At 42.1% G+C, this 20,999-nt stretch overlaps 2 protein-coding genes across 3 annotated transcripts in view; both read left to right on the forward strand.

Annotated features, from left to right (window-relative positions):
• etv6 (ETS variant 6) overlaps window positions 1–11,125 on the forward strand; it is a 27,331-nt gene extending 16,206 nt beyond the window's left edge. For both annotated transcript variants that reach the window (XM_022749422.1, XM_022749423.1), the window contains exons 3-8: window positions 3,442–3,606; window positions 6,923–7,057; window positions 9,150–9,758; window positions 9,849–9,991; window positions 10,794–10,894; window positions 11,005–11,125. In XM_022749422.1, the coding sequence (XP_022605143.1) occupies window positions 3,442–3,606; window positions 6,923–7,057; window positions 9,150–9,758; window positions 9,849–9,991; window positions 10,794–10,894; window positions 11,005–11,107 (1,256 nt within the window). In that variant the 3' untranslated portion in view covers window positions 11,108–11,125. The remainder of the gene's footprint in view (window positions 1–3,441; window positions 3,607–6,922; window positions 7,058–9,149; window positions 9,759–9,848; window positions 9,992–10,793; window positions 10,895–11,004) is intronic.
• A 1,154-nt stretch (window positions 11,126–12,279) lies between these two features.
• fam19a2 (family with sequence similarity 19 member A2, C-C motif chemokine like) overlaps window positions 12,280–20,999 on the forward strand; it is a 61,551-nt gene continuing 52,831 nt past the window's right edge. Inside the window, exon 1 of the mRNA XM_022749645.1 lies at window positions 12,280–12,943. The gene's annotated coding sequence lies outside the window, so the exon portion shown is untranslated. The remainder of the gene's footprint in view (window positions 12,944–20,999) is intronic.

Below are 20,999 nucleotides of genomic sequence, written 5' to 3' on the forward strand. Positions count from 1 at the left end.
CCCCCCCCCCCCCCCCCCCGAAGCAAAGCACCGGGCTCATCACAGCAGGGAGTGACAGTAGAGTCAGAGCCCACAGGTGGATGCTGGGATTGAGCTGAGGGGCCTGAACTAGCTGCTGATTGGCTACACACAGTCAGAAGAGCAGGAGTTCAGGACTGAATATGATGTCCTGCTCTGTGCTGGCTGAGTATCTGTTTCCCTTCCTGTTTGTCACTGTGTAGTCTTCTTGTTCCTGCCATTTTATCTCATCTGCCTTTATTTTTTTCTCTGTCCTCACACACCATCCGCTGCTGCTCTCATCACTCTTTCCTCTCCGTTTCCACTCTTCCTTTTCTCCTCTCTGTCTGTTAATAAACCTCCCAGCGTCGCTCTCTAACCTTACCGCAGGAAGTTTCCTGTGCTGAAACGGAGCCCACGCTGGATTGCTTCCTGCCAAAGTGTGTTGTGGGACACGTTTGTTTGGGCCCCCTTCTTCCTCCTTCTCCTCCGCCTCCTCCTCCTCCTCCCTTCTGCTCCCCTTGTTGCTTCCTCCTCTGGGCTCTGTGCAGATGGCTGAGGCCGGCAGACCGGATCTCGGAGGGGTTTTGGCAGAGCAGCACCTCTCTCCGGCCCTGGAGAGAGCATACCGCAGCCATGACCTCGTGACCCAGGCTGCACTGCTGCCCGCCCCGGCCTAGCTGCTCTCACAAGTCAGCCACGAGAGACGAACATACAGCTGCTGCATGCAGTGCAGATGGCAGCTTGATTCAATATTGATAAAAAAGTCAGTGAGGTAGTCAGTTAGTGTTCCATTGCATCTAGATCTATTCCTGTCATGTAGTCCAGTTAAATTTGTAGCTGCAAAAGAGAAAATTTATGTAAAAACCCATATTTTAGCAAATCACTGGTTTTCAGGTCGTGTTATGAAGCTTTCTCTTATGGTTTAAGTTACCTGCTTTAGACATGAGGGTGGGAAACAGGGACTGAAAACAAACAGGCACATTTACATGCATTATATTACACATACTAGAAGCTCCACATAATGTAGCCTAGCCATGATTGCTACTGTGTTTGTGTGCCAAGAAACAAGGGAAAACCCAGAGAGTAAATGTGAAGAAATATGGTTCCTTATCTGCCCACCATTAGTTCCTGTGGTTGTGAAACACCTGTATCCCATTCCTTGACACTTTCTTAAGATGTCTGTTGACAGGCTGAGGGTCAGAGCTTGACAGGCTGTAAGCTGTGCTTCGGATAACCTAGGCCTTCCCGGATATATCGGCTGCGCTCATGCCCCTATCTGAATATAGAGGACTAGAAGGGAAGGGAAGAAATGGGAAGCTGACAATCTAGACAGGGTTTCATTTTATATTGATTGCGCTTGGTGAAAACTTCCTTTGTTTGACGGACGGACGGGGGTTTGGAGGGAGGCCTGAAAGCGAGCACAAGGTTCCTATTACTTGTGTGACAGTGACATTGGCGGCCAAAGATAACAGCTGTCTGACTCCCAGAGGAAGTGTTTGAGTCTGGGCGATAAGTGAGATGTTAGAAATGAGTAGTTATGCTCCGTGTGGGTGTCATGGATGTTCTGATCAGAGCTGTACACTGCTGAAAGTCTGTTTTTTGTGTCTGTGCATGTGAAAAAGAGAATGAGACAAAAAAAAAAAAACTGAGGGGGTGAGTCTGAGTCATCCTGAAAATCATTGGGTTACACAGAGTGCGAGATGATACGATGAGGTGGCAAGATCCGTGTTAACCAAGATAAATAGGGGTCAAAATGTTTATGTGCAATGTAAAAAATATACTTCCTGTTGTGTCAGACAATATCAGGAATATCAGAGTTTAAGAATTAATCAAAGTGGTTGAAATAAACCTTGGTGAATAGAATATAGAATAGAAATGTGGTCTTACCAGAGCTCATCTGGTATGACCACATTTGATTAAAACGCTAAATAAATGACAATTGGTAGTCTATATATAATCTATATATGTATATATATGTCTATATATGTAATCGCGTGTGTGTGTGTGTATGCATATATATATATATATATATATATATACACTGTACCTTATTTCGCTAATTTTATTTTAGCTAATTGGGCCAGCCTGTTTCACCTGATGTTTTCTCAATGGAAATGTTTTTTTAAAATCAGCAACAAGTTTATAGAAGTGAAGGTGTCTTTTGAGACTTTAACCTCTGGTTGCAAAAAATGGACTGAATTTGTAACTCTGAAGAACATTTAGCAGCATTTTTCTGAAGCCAAAATATATTTATTGGCCTGTAATCATGTACTTCCACATTAACTTGAGCTGCTCAGGTCAAACAAGCCATAGGTGTAACACTGCATTCTTGCTAAGCTAATTAGTTTTCTGCTGGACATGTAAAAATAATTAAAGAAAATGCAAAACAGTTTATGCTAATTTTTGCAATTCAGCTAGCTAGCTTCTGCAGCAGTGTTAGCAAGTGCAAAAAACAAATAATTCAACAAAGATTATTATTAAAAATAATTACTGACAATGTATTTCTGTGAAAAAAGTGGCTGCAAGTCACTTCAATACACTCTGAGTGGGTTGTAGCATTAGCAGTAGCAGTAGCACTCAACTGCAGTGGTTGCCATGGGGTCAAATTAGCCATACAATAGTGTGGTTTTCTAGGTTCATTCAAGTGAGACTGAAGGTTTAGCTGAGATTGTTTTCACAGTGGTGTCTGCTCACTCACTGTTGTCTCTAAATGCCTGTTGGTCGCCAGTGCAGATGTTTTACACTCCTGTTCCCACGGCACTGAGAGAAACGTAGCAGGGAGGAAAAACAGATACTGTCATTCCTGTTTCCTTCGCTCTTTTCCCTCCATGTGTCATCCTTCATTTATACACAAACTAATAAACTGTCCGGCCTCTGATGTGCCTGTCAGAGGGCGAAAGAGCAGAGCAGATCAGAGCAGATCAAATAAAATAACAGTCTGACCGTCTTTCTCATATACCCCCCCGTTCCTCTTTTATCCTTGTGATTCATCCTTTATTCTTCCCCTCAACCTATCATCTTCTAATCTTTTATTCTCACCTCCTCTCCCGTTCTGACTCTGCCTCCTCCTTCATCTTTTTTTCTTTATCTCTGCCACCGTTCCCGTAATCACTCCCTCCTTTTGGCTTTTATCTCCACTTCCTCAATATCCTTTTTACTGCCTCTGCCTCCTTCCTTCCTCTCTCCCCCCTTCCCCTCCTCCTTTCCTCCCTACCCCTCCCTCCCCTTCGCCCCCCCCTTCCTGCCTTTCCTTCTTTCTTCCTTCCTCGCCCCCAACCCCCTGTCCTTCTGCTTTTTCTTCACTGAGCTCATCCTTCTTTGCCTCCCTCTTTTCTCCTCCACCTCCGTGGTTTTTTTTCTTTTGCTGCTTCTTCACCTAACCCTGGTCTCAACTTCTTCCCTCTTGTTCCTCTGCCTTCCCCCAAATCTGTCCACCTCCAGGTTTGCAGCCGGTTTTCTGGAGCAGGGAGGACGTGGCCCAGTGGCTGCGATGGGCCGAGAAGGAGTTCGCCCTGCGGCCGATCACCAGTGGCTCTTTCCAGATGAATGGCAAAGCCCTGCTGCTGCTCACCAAGGAGGACTTCCGCTACAGATCCCCCCACTCTGGTACTCCCTCTTCTTTCTATCCTCCTTGTTAGAGGTATAGTCCAGGTTGGGAAAACTGGAGACATCAGAGAAATGAGTCACTTTCATTGATTGCATTAAATGTTTTTTTCAGTCCAACTGGAGCAGGACCCAGACTGGAAAACAAGATTTACCAAGTAGGAAGGAAGAACCGTTTTAGATCATGGAAACACTCTGACTGGGTGCAGAGAAATCATGGAAAAAGTGGTGCAACCATACATAGAAGCTTCTTTTCTAAGGGAAAAAAGTGACACCTGCCTTCACAGACTGACAGTGACTGATAGTTTCTCAAATGAATAAATTACATTTTGTTGTGAGACAAAATGAAATTAGGGCAAAAACCATGACTCTTGAACAGCTGTAGCCCCGCCTGGTGATTAAGACCAATATTAATGTTTAGGTGTGTTAATGCTGCTGTAAAATTAATGTGTTTACAGCCAAACTGTGCCCTTTAAAAATCAATAAAATCAGCTGGAGCCGAGGAGGCAAGGTGGCAGTGTCAGGCAACAGTGGAGGGAGACAGCTGTTATAGTAAGGCAGCTGGGGGAGGAAGTAGGAGATCGTTGATCAGGAAGTACAAACCGACCTGAGCTGTCGCCTTGGCAACACCAGCGGCCAGCCCCTTGAAAATAAAAGACAAAAAGTCAACTGTTGGATTTCTATTTTTAAAAATGAAACAGGATTTCACGTCAGATTGAGTATGACTGGTGTGCTGGAAATTTTACACAACACATGGGTGAAGTCAGTGCTGTGTGTGGTGTGGCTCAGGGTGATAGTCATGAGAGTGGGATGTAAGGAGTGGTCAGCATTGTGAAATGTAAAGACGCAGGAAAAAATTGTCCATAGACCAGAAGCTGTGGTTCAGGTCATTGTAGGTTCAGAAATGTGCAGGAATCGTTTGGAGGTGGATAATTGACTTAAAGTAAATAAATGAACAAATGCTGAAAGATAATGATGATAATAATAATAATAATAACAATAATGTTAATAATACATTTAAATCAATAAATAAAAGAATACATTAATACATTAAAGCTGGAATTGATAGAAAAATATGAATAAGTAAAGATGTTGGCAATCAATCAGGAAATAAATTGATTTATTTTTACATTTCTGCAAATCTACATTTTTTACTTCATTTGTTTATTTCTACATTTCGCTGTCTGTAAATGATGTAGACTTGTACTTTTTTTTAAACTTTTGCCTTGTCATTGGTGTGTCAAGCGATGCTGACTACTACACGTGCTTCTGATGTTAGCGTGTTGCAGGATCTTTAGCTTTTACCTCGTCATGCTTTACAGTGAGGTTAGGACCATCTACCTCATTAAGAGTGAGACACATTAGTACAGGAATACATGTATTCCAAGGTTTATTTTGTGATTAATTAGCCACATTTATTTTTATATTCATTTAATTTTTTAATTTTTTTATGTATTCATTTCAGTTTTAATTTATTTAATTATTCCTTTACTTATGGTTTTGTCTTATTTATCTCAGCATTTTTTAAATTTTTTATTATTTAATGAATAAGTCAGTTTTAGTCCTCCGTAGGTTTAGACAGAATGTCTGTAAAAGTTAGTAAAAGTTTCTCTGCACAGCTGGAGCAGAGTCGGGACATTTCCTACTGTATATGTTAGCCATTGTCTGCTCTTTCGCAGTATATTACATGTTATGACACATGATCTGTAGTTAGAGAGAGCGAGATAGCCCAGCTGACAGCTGTTGTCAAGCTAGCATCAGGATGTTTCCATTTCAAATCTATGCAAAATGTCCATATCCTGTCAAGAAACTGAGGCCTGGGAGAAAAGTCTGGAAAGTGTGACTCATCATTACAGGTTTTATTAGTTGTTGTTATGTGATGACGGAGTAATTTTGTTGTGAAATGGTTTCATGTATATGCTATCTTTAGAAGTTTGATGACTTTTTTTCCCCCTAAAACTGGAAGCATCACGAGGTGTCAAGAGATACATTTCAGTATCAGTAGATGGTTTGGCCGTTGTCGTTGTTAACGTCAGTGAAACGTCATTTTAGGGAACGGAGCAAAAAAAATTTTTGGCTTGTGATGTGACTGTTTCCTCCTTTGGGCAATTATAAGAATGCAGTTCCCATCAGTCCCTGCCGTGTGCCATATTTTTCTTTGTAATAATAGACTGTTTCTTTTGGGGTTTTTTTTTTCCTGGAATATCTGTGTTAACCTCACTTCCAGCAGTTCTAAAAGCTACATTACTACATGTTTAGACTTGAATATGTTTCATGGGAAAATGTAGGTGTTTTACATGTGAGTTATGACCGCAAGCTAACGTGATCATTTTCAATTTCCTGGTAACTGTAATTCATAATGATGAACATCATATTTCTTAAGATAAAATGTGAAGCTCTTTAGTTTAAACAGACATTTGAAATCGAAAATCAAAGCAAACCTTCATGCACCAGGAAGCAGGAATTTTCCCCACACTGCAACTCAGTGCCACAGGACCAGAAAGTGAGAACTGAAAGGGGTGTGTGTGTGCGTTTGTGCGCGCATGTTCGCCATCACTTCCTTTATGAGAATCATTTCCTTGTTATGGGAAGGGTTTAAGAAAGGATGAGATACTGTGTGATGGCAGTCACATTACTGTAGCTGTGTTTTTTTTGGTAGCAGTGTAAATGTTTAGTCGTGCCGGCAGCTGAGCCGTCAGTGTCGATGTTGAGGCAAAACAAACAGCTGTTAAGCATTCAGTGAACTTCCTGCTCAGCTTTTGTGCCCGGTGTCACCACTACTGTATAACCACTTAAAGGAGAATACCAGGGTCATATAGAGCCATGGCCCATTTACTTGTGTCAACAGATGGTTCATGTTTTCAGCTGAACCGATGACGTGCATAAGTATTTAGATTTTTTTTTCTCATATTTTTATTCTGAAAATCTAAGCTTTTCTCCTGCGGGAAATTTCCACAATATGACGTTAAAACATAAATTCTTTGAATTTAATGTGATTATCTTGCTCTGTGGAAGTGAAATGCTTCTTCTGTGAGAGGAAATATACACTTCTGGCAACTCACTGGGTTGAATATCTAGGAAATATTTTCATAGTAGTTTAATAGATGTCTGTGCCACCCGTTCCTGAAACCATCTGATGTGGTTTCTGCCTCCTCTGTGACTCTTCCATTATTGCTCAAGCTCCCTGTTGCCTGGAAAGCAAAGAGAAGAAGGGGGAACCTGATTCTGTGGATGACGCCAACACAAATTTCCCATTTTATGCAGACGTGAAAGGCTACCTCGAGACGTGTGTTAACCTTTGACCTTTGCATCTCTGCAGGGGACGTCCTGTATGAGCTGCTGCAGCAAATCCTGAAGCAGAGGAAGCCCCATGTGTTTTACCCATCTGCCTATTTCCCTGGGAACTCCTTCCACTCGCTGCCTGAGAGCGCCGTGCAGCACCTGAAGCTCGAAGGTCAGTCCAATGAACGGCTTTTTCTTCTTTAACACGTACAGTTCACGTATTTTTAGCTCTGGAATTAGACACAATATCATTATAGTGGGAAGCACTGGAAGTTGGCCTTTACCGTTTCAGACCTTATAGACGTACTGGATATCAGAAGCCACATTGCTGCATAAGTAGGTCCAAAATCACCTTCACCAGAATCTGTGTTTTTTTATTGATTGGCTTTGCTCAAAATAATTCAAATTCCACACAAGAATAAAACTTAATGACAGACTCCATACCCGGCATCTGTAAGACTGTATAGTAAAAGTATTTCTAAATTAAGCTACTTAATGAACTAGCAGTTGAGTAATCTAGTTGTCAACAGTACGGGTGTGAACCTCACCTCAAACACCACTGAGGACGAGTCATTTTTGACCCCATCAAAAAAAAAAAAAAACTTAATTATCAACTCAGCTAAGTGGCCAAGTTCTAAATACAATACATCCAGAACAGCTACAGTAATGCTGTCTAGCTATCCAACGTTATCTAGCTAAACACAAGCTAATACCAGGTCCTTGTTGTTGTGTGGGTGATGTCACTTTTTCTTTTTTTCTTTTTGAGGTAGAAAATGAAGATTAAATGTACAAATGTAAAAAAAATTTGTTGTGTAAAGTAATGAGTTGTTGCTCATGGCAGTTGAGGTGTGGTTGACAGTAAATATACTGCCCACCTGAAATAACAGAAGTAACTGATACGAATGAACGTTTGCTACGAATGTTCACAGGAACTATATATGGTTCATTTTTGATCCACTAATGGAAAGCTGGAGGAATAATACAAAAAAACATATGTTCTTAAAAGGAGCAAAATAAAAGACTGAAACTGAGGATATCAAAATTACATTTTTAGGAATATGAAATGCTAAAATATTTTTAATGACAAAAATATTGAAACATTGAGGGAATTTTACACCCAGATGTTCATCCAAGCGATAATGTTGATTTTTAAAGTAGAGAATTTAAGATGCTCTTTTTATATGCGTGGTGATAATAGTAATAATAGAGCAAGGAAAGCACAGACCTCTTCACTTTGTTGTATTAAAGGAGAAAAAGTGAAAACTCTGACTGTTTTTTTGGCTCTGATCTGAGGAAACATGACACAGCAACACAGGAATGAATTCACATGTTGACAGTAAAACCTGTTCAACAAGGAAACGCTGCTTTACATAAACAAGCTCCACGAACTGCCACTGTGGAGAAATGACTGGTGCTCTGGTATTTTTTCTTTTACCTCTGTCCTTCCTTGTTTTGAGGCCTGCAATATATTTTTTTTTTCTCCATTCTTTTTGAGTGAAGGAATCAGAGCAAAATTCAAACTACTTCAACACAAACTAGAGAATCTGTGGGATATTAGTGACACCTAGTGGTTACTTCTGTGTGAAGCCAGGAGCCTTCAGTTAGAAGCACCTATAAAAAAAACTTAGTGGCAGAGGGGACAAAAATGAAAAGCTACAATATACCACTTCATTTTATGCTCTGTAACAGTTGGAAGTAGAGACTGGGCTTCACACAACAACAGCAGGTGGACAAAACAAGGAAGTTCTGAGATTAGTGCTACCTTCTTACAATTTAGAATTTGAGTTGCCACGTTCAGATTGAGGTGTTTACCCAGTTCTATTTTTAAGTCTTGTTTCCTTCTATGTTCATATTGTGATTCACACGTCTCACCTAGATAACCAATATGTATTTACTGTTGGCACACCTGTATGGCAAACACAGGGAATGGTATACACCCAACAGCTTCCGTGACATCACTAGAAAACCTGTTTCAGGTAACCCAGAGAATTTTGGCTGAAATCCACAGGTACACAGAGTTTGTACTCTAGATTAATGAATCAAGGTAATAAATATTTTAATACACAGCAGCATCTAGCAGTTATTTTCATTATCTATTATTTCTACCTATTATTAAGCTAATCAATTGAGTCTACATGCAATCATAAAGGGTGAAAGTGTCTGACAGTCCACAGATAAGACAAAACAAGTCTTTTGTCTCTATTTTACAATAAACTCAAGTAACTTAGTCGCAGATATTAATGACGTTTCCTTTGTATCCTCAGAAACGGTACGACGGGGACCACGTGGTGCGGAGCCAATCCCCCAGCATCCACCAACCATTGAGCTGCGGCACCGCTCCCGCTCCCCTCACCATCCAACCCCGCGACGATCCCCCCTGGAGCCGAACCACCCTCGCCCCGCTAACGATGACTCCCTGCAAACCTTCTCCCAGCTGCCCGACAGCAACCACCACCTGCCCGAGGAAATGTACCCTCTGTCGGTGTCCCCGGCCGCACCAAACGGGCGCTGCACGACGCCCCGAGACCCCCCTTGCCCAGGCAGCCCTGGGGGCCAGGAGGCGGGCCCTCCTCGCGTCATCCAGCTCATGCCCAGCACCATCATGAACCCTCTGCTCCTCAGCCCGAGCAGGAGCGGTGGCGGGGGTGCCGGCATGGACTTCAGGCACAGCCGCGGCGGACCCCTGTCTCAGGCCACGCTTGAGAACGGGCGCGAAGGCAAAGTCCACGGCCACCACCATGTGCTGCCACTGGCACAGCAGCAGCAGCAACAGCAGCACCTTCTGCAGCAGGAGGAGGCGCTCTACAGGAACCACGTCATCATGCCAGTGTCTCCTCCAGAGGAGCAGCAGATGCCCATTGGAAGGATAGCAGGTAAGACTTAGTCCTGACGAGCCCTGAAGGTTAAAGCTGCATGAGGTGACTTCTTCATTTGAAAACACCATCACTGTTGTGTCCCTGCAGACTGCAGGCTGCTGTGGGACTACGTCTACCAGCTCCTGTCAGACAGCAGGTACGAGAACTACATCCGCTGGGAGGATCCAGAGAACAAAGTCTTCCGCATCATGGACCCCAACGGCCTGGCTAGGCTCTGGGGCAATCACAAGGTAAACACGCACTCCAGGTGTTCAGTCACCTGTCTGCAGGGACATCCCAGATCCACGAAAGAGCAAAGATTTTATTCCATTAATGGAGATTTTTTACACCAGCAATGGCTCAAAATTAGAACTCAGAGAATTATCACCTGACCTTCAGCCCGACTGAGATTTTAGGCCACTTTTACTCATTGTTCTGCTTTTATGGTCAACAAACTAACACTCCCAACATCCTGGATCCCAGCTGCAGCTGTTTTCAGCTAAAAAAACAAACAAACAAACAAACAAAACACCACTCTTTGCATGTCAGCAGGCAGACCAAGTTAGTGATTAGCTGGTAAATGTAGTGGAACATTTAGCCTCTAAAGAAAAGTGGCTGCAGTATTGGAATAATGAACTGTTGCCTAACAAGGTGATCACATGTCAGCGTTGTGTTTTTAGCTCGTCTCTGCTACTCCCAAGCTACTGCAGCTTTAACGTTCCCAGGGATAGGACTTTAAAGCTGCACCAATCAATATTAACAACTGATCAAATCACAACATGAAAGCTGCTCCTCACAGTGATGAACTATCACCCAACTTTACCGCTCCCCTCACTTGTACACAGCTTTTTAGCCGCTCTTTGTTTTGCTTGGGTGTGTAAAGAGACAATTATCTGTTAAAAGTTTGCAATAATGACTTTGCTCCCATATGACCAAAACATCAATTAGTGCAGCTTTAAATGGCAAAGAGAATCTAAAAATTCATCATCATCGTTGATATTGTTATTATTATTATTATTATTAATGACACTGTTGCCCTCTGACCTCTTACAGAACAGGACAAATATGACGTACGAGAAGATGTCGCGAGCACTGAGACACTACTACAAACTGAACATTATCAGGAAAGAGCCAGGACAAAGACTTCTGTTCAGGTATTACAACTTAAATAAGCTTAAAGACGCCATCTTCAAAAATTCATCCGTCATTCATGACATATTTAACCTTCGTAAAACTGATTCCTCGTCTGTTTCACGTTCTCCAGGTTCATGAAAACCCCTGACGAGATAATGAACGGACAGACGGACCGGCTGGAGCACCTGGAGTCCGACACAGACGAACAAATCTACATCAAAGAGGAATGCTGAGGAAATCTGAGAAAAAAAGAAAAAAAAAGGTCCATGAACTACTTAGTACTACTACAGCCGCTGATGCCTTTTCAGACGCAGCTTGAACAATCGGTGTTGAATCTGGAGCTGGACGTTCGCTCATATCAGTCCTACACACAGAGACATGACTCTCTCCTCTGATTGCCTTAGGATGATCATTTTCAAGTCAAAATGAAACAAAAAAAAAACAAAACTAAAAAACAAAACAAAACAAAAAAAAAAAAACAGCATCAGTTGTGTTGATTTTCCTGATGGACAGAAGTTAAAAGGACGTGCTCCCTTTTATTTCTGTATGAACTGCAAAAGCCAATCACCTTGTGCTTATGTCACTTTTATGATTTTTTTTTGTCTCCACACATGCATTATACTAAGGAATTTTGTAAAAAGAAATTTGTGTGCAGTGTGTGTGTGCAGTGAGTGTGTGTGTGTGTGCAGTGAGTGTGTGTGTGTGTGTGTACGTACGTGTGTGTGTATGTGTATGTGTGTGACTGGACTGTTTTCACCATGGAATAAACATTTTTGATCAAACTCAGTGAGGACGTACTTCACCTGTGTGCAGTAGTTCCCGCCTCTCTGCATAGACATCACTGACGTTATGCTGAAATACATAAAAACAGCCACGTGATGGCACTAGTGCACAACTTTTATGAGCAGGTCTGTCTGGACGTTTCCCCACAGTTCAACAGTTCACAGGCTGCACACCTTCCAGACCACGGGGTCGTCCACAGGAGAAAATGTGATGACAGGTCACAGGTGGTCAGAGCAGGTAGAAGATGGAGGTGTCACGTGTTTGAGAAGTTCTAGCATTTGTTAGTATTATTGATATTATTGCGGGAGCTACTAATTAATCCACTTCTTCTCATCATGTGTGTCCTACTTCACCAAATGCGCCCAAGCTGCCAAAATACGTTTCACTACTTTAGTGTTAAACTCCCAGTTTATCATTTTTATCTTTCGTTAAAATGAGAATAATTCCGTTTTCAGTTTTGTGAATTATTATTTAAGAAATATCCAAATGAGCCTTGTAGTATAACGAAGATATAACATTAGTTTGAAGACCTGCTCGTTCTTGTTTTTCCATCCAAGTAGATACTGGTCCATTATCACACTGAGGTTCATTTGAATGTGAGAAAAGTGGAAAATCACTATTTCCTCTCGGACCAGTCGCTGTGACGTTCATATGTAACATATTAAAAAGGGAACAGATCCGTTAGAGTAATCGGATTACTGTAACGCAGTCGGAGAGGTGGCGGCGGTGCGCCGTGCGCTCCGGAGTCTCCATAAAAGTTAGTGCGCACAGAGCTGAGCCGTCAGACTGGGAAGAGACGCGGCGGAGCGAAGACTGGAGGCTGAAGTGATCGATGAGGACCGAGCCCCACTCTTGACAATTTCACACATCCACGGTGAGAGCGTGGCCTGGTGCTCCGGGTGACTCACCCACCGCAGGCCACTGACAGGACGCAGTTAGTTACCGCTTATTAACCGCCTGAGTCCGGCAGCTTCTGTTGGGTTCTGGACTATCGGAGCAGCTCTGGATGCAGCCCGGGGATCTCGGCTGTGCGGCGGATGAGGTGCCCGCGCTGCCGCGTTAGAGGAAGAAGAAGAAGAAGAAGAATCGTGCGTGATTGTGAAAAAGCTGTTTGATTTCACCCGGGGGGGTGAAAAAAAGAAAAAAGAAAAACACCGTTTGTTTTTTCGCCTTGTCCAGGACGCAAATGTGTCCACATCACAGACTCACCACTGGATTGTAGCAGCGGCCCCACCGATGGTTTAAAAAGGGCTTCAAGGTGCGGGAAGGGAGTGGGACAATTACAGGTAAGACCCCGACGGTCATTTTCTGCCCCCTGCGTGGGGCTGCTGAGAGTTTCTCCCGCAGGTGAGAGCGCGCAGTCATGAGCAGAAAAACCACTCATCCGGTGCGAGGCGTTTATTTGTCGACCCTCAGCACCGCATCGATATCCAATCAACACTTCAGCAATTACACAAAAAACAGTGTAGGCCTTTTTTTTTCTTTTTTTTTTAAGTGTCACTCCCCGTTCTCCTCTAGAGAGAAATATTCATCAGTGCCTGACATTGACCTGTAACCTGGTGTTAGATTGTAATTGTTTTAATATTATTTTAATTTTAATTTAATATGTTTTATTGAAGTGTCTGTGAAATTGCACAATCCAACACATAGGCTCTTTAAAACTGATCTGCTGTGTAAAAACAAAATGAGTTAAAATCAGTTGTTCCAGTTGTGTCTGTTTTATGGGGTCAGTGGCAGTTAATAAAGTCTTTACTAGTATTTTGCATTAGTCTGTTTACTGTAAGATCTGTCTTCATTACAAATTCCACAATGACCACAGCTAATATTGCTTTGTGTGTAGAAATAGATATTATGTTATTGGCAGGTGTGGCAGGATGACAACCTGTGAGTAAACTACCAAACTGCTGCAGGGAGTCGACTCATTTTAGTAGGGATTCATTGATTTGACCTCCTGCACTGAGACTAATGTGGGCTCACCTGGGGCCAATAACATGCGGTGATGTAATCCAGCGACATGGGGGGGGGCAGCAGCTTCAGACGGGCTGATCCGGACTCTTCCTCCTCCACCTGCCAGGAACACATAAAGCTTTAATTTACCAAGTGAAATGGGAACGAAAGGAATTGGACATACTGACAGTTTACATGTCAGGCGCACACACTGCAGGGTCCAGCGGGTATGGGACAACATAAACTGACAATAAACTACACATCAGAAATGTATACAGTGCAGCAGCGCTGATGTCCACGCTGTAGTTTATTTCCTACAGTTTCAAAGGTGGAGCTGCCTCAATGGTAAAAACAACCTGTTTAATTCCAATGATCAACACATTTTCTCAGTAAATACAAACTTGAATGGTTGAAGAGAAGAAACTGTAATTGAAAACTGTAAATGCCAGTGGTTTTCACTTGTTCAGTGTTGGAGGGTGGAAAACCCTGTGCAAGGAGCTGCATGGGGACACTGAAGCGTAACGATGGCTCCAGCTTTAAACAGTTGGAAAAAGTGTGGCCTCGAAAAAGCGGCGCAGCATTAATCAATTGTAAAAGTCCGAACCCTGTTGGTCCTGCTCTTGGTCCGATATCACAAACTAATCCAGTTTCTTCAGTATGTGTTGACTCCTAACATTGTCAGTGCTGATATACAGAAATGTGCTCGTTCACTTATCAAGTACTTCATGTATGTTTGAGTATATCCATTTTATGCTACTTATGACCTTTACTAGGAAAGAGACAGGGCCTATGATGAGCTTTTAAAATACAGCACATTGGCTTGCTTTTGGCCGATGACCCCAGATGTCTACGAGTTGTCGGCTCCACTGAAGATATTTGTCTCTCGACTTCTTAAATGATGTCATTTAAATAAAAAGGTGAAATTGTTCGATAGTTCGCCAAAAAGCAAAGATTCTGTCCAAAGGCAAAAAAAAGAAAGAAAAATATATGCATCAGAAGAACTTTGTTTTTTCTTCTTTCCTACCTCATTGATCATTTCACAACACCTCGAAGTTATCTTGTGACCCTTTGGAGGGGCCCAACCCTTAGGCTGGTAACCGCTGGATAACAAACAACAACAAACTGCATTTAAAATAGTTTAAACCAATTTTTAATACTTTAACTACATAGTTATTTTTACATAATTTTGAATCCGAACTAGTAATGTTGTATTTTTACATCAATGTTTTTCTACATTTAAGTGAAATCCATCTTTCACCACTCACTACCTCACTGCAGAGCACAGGGATGCAGCAAATCACAAATTGACGTCATCTGGCAACTTCTAGCAACTTTCTAGCAGCCAGTAGCTACTTCCCTCAGAAAAGAACTGGCAGCCCTGGCAGTCCCCAATTAGCTGGAAGCATTAGCTACAGCAGCTCCACCACCAATGATCCAGTTTTAACGCTCTGGGCAGCCTGGTTCAGGTCAGACCGGTCCCCCTCCAGCCGGGCGACCTGGTGCCGACAGTCTGGCCAGCGCCAGTGGATCAGCCAATGTCACCTTTTTTTTTTTTTTTTGGCGGGTCATGTCCTCACGCTGCCTTGCCATTGATCCAAAGCGATGACCCCCGAGGCTTCATGGTCTGCTGCTCCTCGCCAACCACGCCGACTTAGTCCTCTGAACAGCTGTGACACGCACCACACCAGCAGTGAATTAGTCCGTCTCTGAGGGTGCCCAAGTCTTTTGTTGTAAAAATTCCTTGTCGTTGTTATTATTTTATTCATTTATTTATTTTTCCATAAAAATAGCACATTTAGAACCTACTTAAACAAATAAGTAGAGAGTCAAGGATAGTTTTAGCACATAAAAGCAAAATAACAAGGGGCAAATGACAGGGCTCCTGAAAGGAAACCTCAGAGGACCAACAGTTCCAGTAAGAGCATCATGTCTCTATAAGCTCAAAGTCCTTCAGGTGTTCACTGTAGGTATACTGTACCTAACTGTGTCAACACATAACCTCCCATCAAACCACAACTTGTGATACATTTCTGTCAAGAGGCCTTTTCGCAGGACATATTTTCACTAATGACATCGGGATTGGCTGAGGTGTATGATGGCTGAACTACATGTCGCTGCTTCAGTGTCAGGATCCTGGTGTTGTTCCTGCTGCCTCACAGTCACACTGTCATGGCTCACTGGGACACCTAAATAGAGCAGAGCCACTGTTAATGTTAAGTAAAAAGCTCTGCTGAGAATCATCTGTTAGTGAACTCAAAAGGTGCTCTGCAGATTTTGTTACCTTTGGACAGTAGGCTAGGTTTGCTGTTACACCTGTTTCCAGTCTTGATGCTAAGCTAAGCTAATGTTTTTTAGGCCCTGCTTGATTTTTTAAAAGGCATTGGGTGATATATTGAATACATTTGATTAATTTAAAAATGTGTATGTCTAAATCATGAAAACAGTAACTTAGATGATAGCTGGTAATGTTAGCTGGTCACATTATATTGAATTTATATAATTAATTTTTTAAAAAATGTTTTCGCCCAATACGTAAAATGTCTGAATCATGGAAACAGAGTTATTACAAGGACACAAAAAGTCAAAAAGTAACTGAGATGATAGCTGGTCTCGTTAGCTTGGTCACGTTAGCTGTCACATTGTGTAGCTGCTGCAGTTTATAGGACTGTCTCACAGGTGGCTAGCTGGCTCTGTTATGGTGGCCCCTGAGAGCTCAACACACTGCAACTTAAGAAAAACACATGCAAATAGACAAACTTGTTATTCAATGCTTTATGACCTTTGCAGTTAAAAGCAATGAACGAGTGCGTCCCAGCTGGGCGCATCACTTTTTTGTGTCCCCTGGAAACGCTTCTGTGTTTCTGTATTTGGTTTTGTTGAGTATTTGCAGCGTGTTTTTCCGTTTGCTGTGTTTTGTGTTTTTGCTTGTTTTCTTAAGTCGTAGTGTGTTGAGCTCTCAGGGACACCGATACAGACTTTTACACTGACCTGTTCTTGGTTTGTTGGTGTGAGGTGTGAACTCTGGTGAAGTCGCAAAGTAAAGCAGATTGGAGGTTAGCTAATGTAACGTTAGCTAGCAACCATCTGCAGATATGAGGCTAACGTCAGGGGACACAAATAGAGCAGATGAATTAGTATGCGGACTTGTCCGCTCTGTCTGCACTGAGTTGAATTATTAACGTGAACGCCTGTACTTTACTTAGTTGAAGTATCTGGTACTGACAGTCATAACTGTACCGTATGACCTACATTTTCCGAATAAGTGTAACGATGCAGCGTTTTTATTACTCTTAGTAATGAGCCCTAGAAAATATGACATTTCAGTCGCATTTTTTTAGTCAAATTGAAAATTGTCCCAAAGCTTGAAAAAAATATTTATTTGGCTAGCTCTGTATCTTACACACAAATATGATAGTGGTGTCGACCTACTCATCTACCTCTCAGCAAGAAAGCGAGTACGTGTGTTTCTAAAAACACTGAACTGTTTTGTTAAAAAGGGACAATACCACTGGAGTCCCATCCACATGTATTGAATTTATTATCTTAATACAGGCAGAGCAGTCTGTCTTCAACAGTATCTCTTGTTTTAAGAAAATCTTTTTAACTGGTGCAACCACAGTGGAGACAAAGAAACAATGACAGGTTTTTCTCATTGTTCTCATTAAAAAAAAGTCTTGAAGACCTGGACATTTTTTGTGAATATAAAAGAGGCTTTTGAACGTGAGATGAAACCTGTGAGCCTCAGTGAGCTGCCCGTGGATTTATTCCTCTGCGTCCAAATGAAAGACTTGAGAGGAGGTCAGGTTCTCGGCTGTGCCGCCTTGATGGGCGAGTTTGTGCTTTTTTCTTCTCGAACTATTGGAATTTGTGCAAAATATCGGTTTTAGGTGCCAATCATAGAAGTTGATTGGCACCGGCTGTGCTGGTGTTTGATGTGAGGAGGAAGCGGGAGCTGTTTTCACTCTTTCACATTCTATTTGATCTGCACTCGCTCTCCTCTCTGTTTCATTTGAAGTAAAACAAATTCACCAGCCACTGAATAAACAAGAGCTCTGCACAGATGATAAAATAATAGCAAAAGATTCCTTTCCATTTCTCACTGTGACCTCTGTCTTCTTCTCCTGCTTCTTCTCCTGATTGGATTTTTTTTTTCTTATTTTTTACCTGCTGACAGTTTTTGGCAGGAATTTATTTTGACTGGTTCTTTCACTAGTTTTCATATTGGCTGTGGGCTTTTCTGTGGCCAAAGGCCAGATACATGTGACTGAAACTATTACCTCTAACTTTAGCTTATATTTTCTAACCTCACTGCTATAACAATGTATATCCACGCTGTGACCTGGAGGAAACTCTCAGTTCCTTTAAATAGTTATATTGCTGCAACATTTTTTTTTAGTAAACAACATTTACTATCTAATAATAAAAATAATTATTTCCTGTTTTTCAAAGAAAAAGTTTTTTTTATGTTGTAAATGATTTATTGACTGTAAACTGGGGCTGTTAGTAGAATATGGTCAAGATCCATCTGGAGCAAAATGAATGAAATTATAGCAGCAAATTTGAAAATGAAAGTAATTCATTTTTTGTTGTTGTTGTTTTGTTTAAATATTGCGGGACACAAACTACAGTCTCCCACTACCCACTCCTTTACTTTCACCTTGCTACATAAATAAAACACTGCTTCCTACTCTGGCACTGGACAGTGGCATCAGACGTAAATCATGAGGTGCAGAATTGTCCAATATGAACATAATTCCTCAGGATACCAGGCGGCCGGCCTGACCTTCTAAGCTGTAGCTCCTGGTCTTTCCATGTTCTCACACTACAGTAACGAACGAACGAGCGAATGAACAAATGAATGAATGACTGCCGCAATAACTGATAGAATGACAGTCAAAATTGCTGCGGCTGCAGTGTGTGTCCACACAGGTGCTGCTGCAGCGCTGCTCCTGCCAGCCCCATCTTTCTACACTTAGTTTGCCTTTGATAATGACCATCAATAATAATAATTAATAATAATTGATTTTTGTTGTTTCAGAGCCAGAGAGAGAGAGAGAGAGAGGGTGAGAGCACACTCGAAAAGTACTACACGTAATGCTCTGTTAACTTATTGACATAATATGATTATATTTATATAAATATTTCTGCTATGATTATTAGGCACACATGTAGCCTCCTGTAATGACATGCAGTTGTGATATTGGTAAAAATAATAGCATTATATTATTATTATTATTATAATAACATTTTTTTCATATTTATTGGTCAATCACAAATGTTTATATTTTGTAATCTAGATAATTTTCCTCCCAGATGAACAAAGTGGTCAAATGCATAACTCATCTGGTTCCTGTTCCATCAACAAACAGGGTTAGCCTACAGAATTAGCGGTCTGATAGTTTGCAGGACGGGAGCCTTGAATGGAGTCAAATTCCTGGCCTGAATAATTGTTTCAGTCTGCCCCTGATAGCAACTATCTCCTCCACAAAAGCATGCATACTCATTTAGCTTTCCTACGACAAGTTAAATTACCAAAACAGAAATGAAATCGCTCCAACACGATATAAACAGCGTGCGCCGCAGTTGCAAAAGTTAATGGAGAAACGAAGCCTTTCGGTGCTCCTGGTTTGACAGTCTATATTTCTTGTTGTTTATTGCCGTCTCAGAATCCTCCTCTGCCCTGGTCTTCATAGTAGCATGCTGTCCTCCTCCTCATCCAACAGTCCTCCTCCAGTTAACTATGATCCTATTTCATGCAGAGGCAGAAAAAAAGGGGCGAGAGACAGGAGGAGAGAGACAGAGAGAGAGAGAGACTGAAGAAGACAGAGAGAGGAGACGGAGATCTGCTGGTCTGTGTCCAGGTTTTTCCCCACGTGGCCATCTTATCTTTGCAGCAGCGTCTTAGTGTTGCTCCGTGTGTGGCCTACTGGCTTATAAACATGTGCCCGTCACGCAGGATGACTCCACTCTCCGAAGGCCTCCAGACAAACACACCAACACATATTCTGGACAGCAGAAACATCTTTCTATCCCCACTCTCCCCTCCCCTCTCGTTCCCGCCACCCATCCCCTTCCCTCCGTTTCATTTCGATGCCTGATGGTGTGTGCAGAGCTGAGGGCCTACACTACTTTCATGATGTGAGCCAAACCCATCTGGGACTCAATATCCTGTTTACCAGCTCTCAGCACTCTGAAAACTACAACAATACTGAGCTGAGGCAGAAGTTCTGAACTCATTACAGTTTGTTCAGGTCACGGCCAAGGTCAAAGTCTTCTCCTTCTCTGTTGCTCTGCCGCGTTGTCCAAAAAAATAAATAAAACAAAGGAAACTCTTTTCCAATCTCCACATTTTTTCATGCTGTGCTTTGTGAGCAAACACATCTGAAGGCGTGCTGGTAATCCACTGGATAATAGACTATAGAGAGACGCAGTGAGCCAACAGTAGCTGCTCGTAGATCGATTATTATTCGATGAACAGAAACTATTGGATGTGGCAGACTTGTGTAAAAATGTAGTTCACTGTAACCCAGTTATCTTACATTTAGTGCATGGCCTGCCTCTGCTTTAGCAGTCCATGTCAGTATTTCCCTGAACGTCTCTCTGCAACACTCTTGTTCTGTTTCATGTTCTAGTTCATTCTCATTGTTCAGATTGTTGAAGCGACCATCAGCCGCTGTGTGTCTGAGTCATGACGGTGATGATCTGACTGCTACATTACAATCACGTTAGACAGGAGGTGGTCTGACAGGATGAAGTAGAAAAGACTCGGCTAGAAGAGCTAGCTTAACCTGAACAGACTGTTTGCTGGCTAACTACCTAGCACGCTCGTGTAGAGACAACAGTCATGCTAACGTTAAGATGGCTATGCTAGCTTGTGCTAAATGCCCCCCACGTTAGCAAGTGTCCTTTCTCTCTCTGTCGCGCTCAGTTCCAAAATAATTAATTCCTAATGAAGACGTAATTAATCTTGATTTATTTTGAACAGGCTCAGTGATTTTCCTCAAACAGCTGGACTGTAGTTTTTCAGGGTGGACACTGCAGGGTCCACATCCTGAGTTTCTAGTGTGGCTTGTAAAGCACCTTGGTCAGGAAGAGAATGTCGTTTTTAGTTAATAAAGTAAATATTTCCTGTCTTGTGCTTTAAGTCACTTTTGACCTCTTCAATATGAATCCTTATTAACCTCCTAGGACCTGGCGTCCACATATGTGGACGTCACATTTTGGGTTCTCTAGACCACAATACTAACTTTTTCTCAACAAGGGCCTGGTGACCACATTAGAGGACATTATTCTGCCACTTAGTGGTGGGAGAAGAGTGTAACACATTACAGATTAGATTCTAGATAGCAGACAACACACCCAGATGTTCAAATGGCCACTCCCGATCCCAATCCT

The sequence above is a fragment of the Seriola dumerili genome, unplaced genomic scaffold, assembly GCF_002260705.1.
Source record: "Seriola dumerili isolate Sdu_G_001 unplaced genomic scaffold, Sdu_1.0 BDQW01000138.1, whole genome shotgun sequence".
Taxonomy (NCBI): domain Eukaryota; kingdom Metazoa; phylum Chordata; class Actinopteri; order Carangiformes; family Carangidae; genus Seriola; species Seriola dumerili.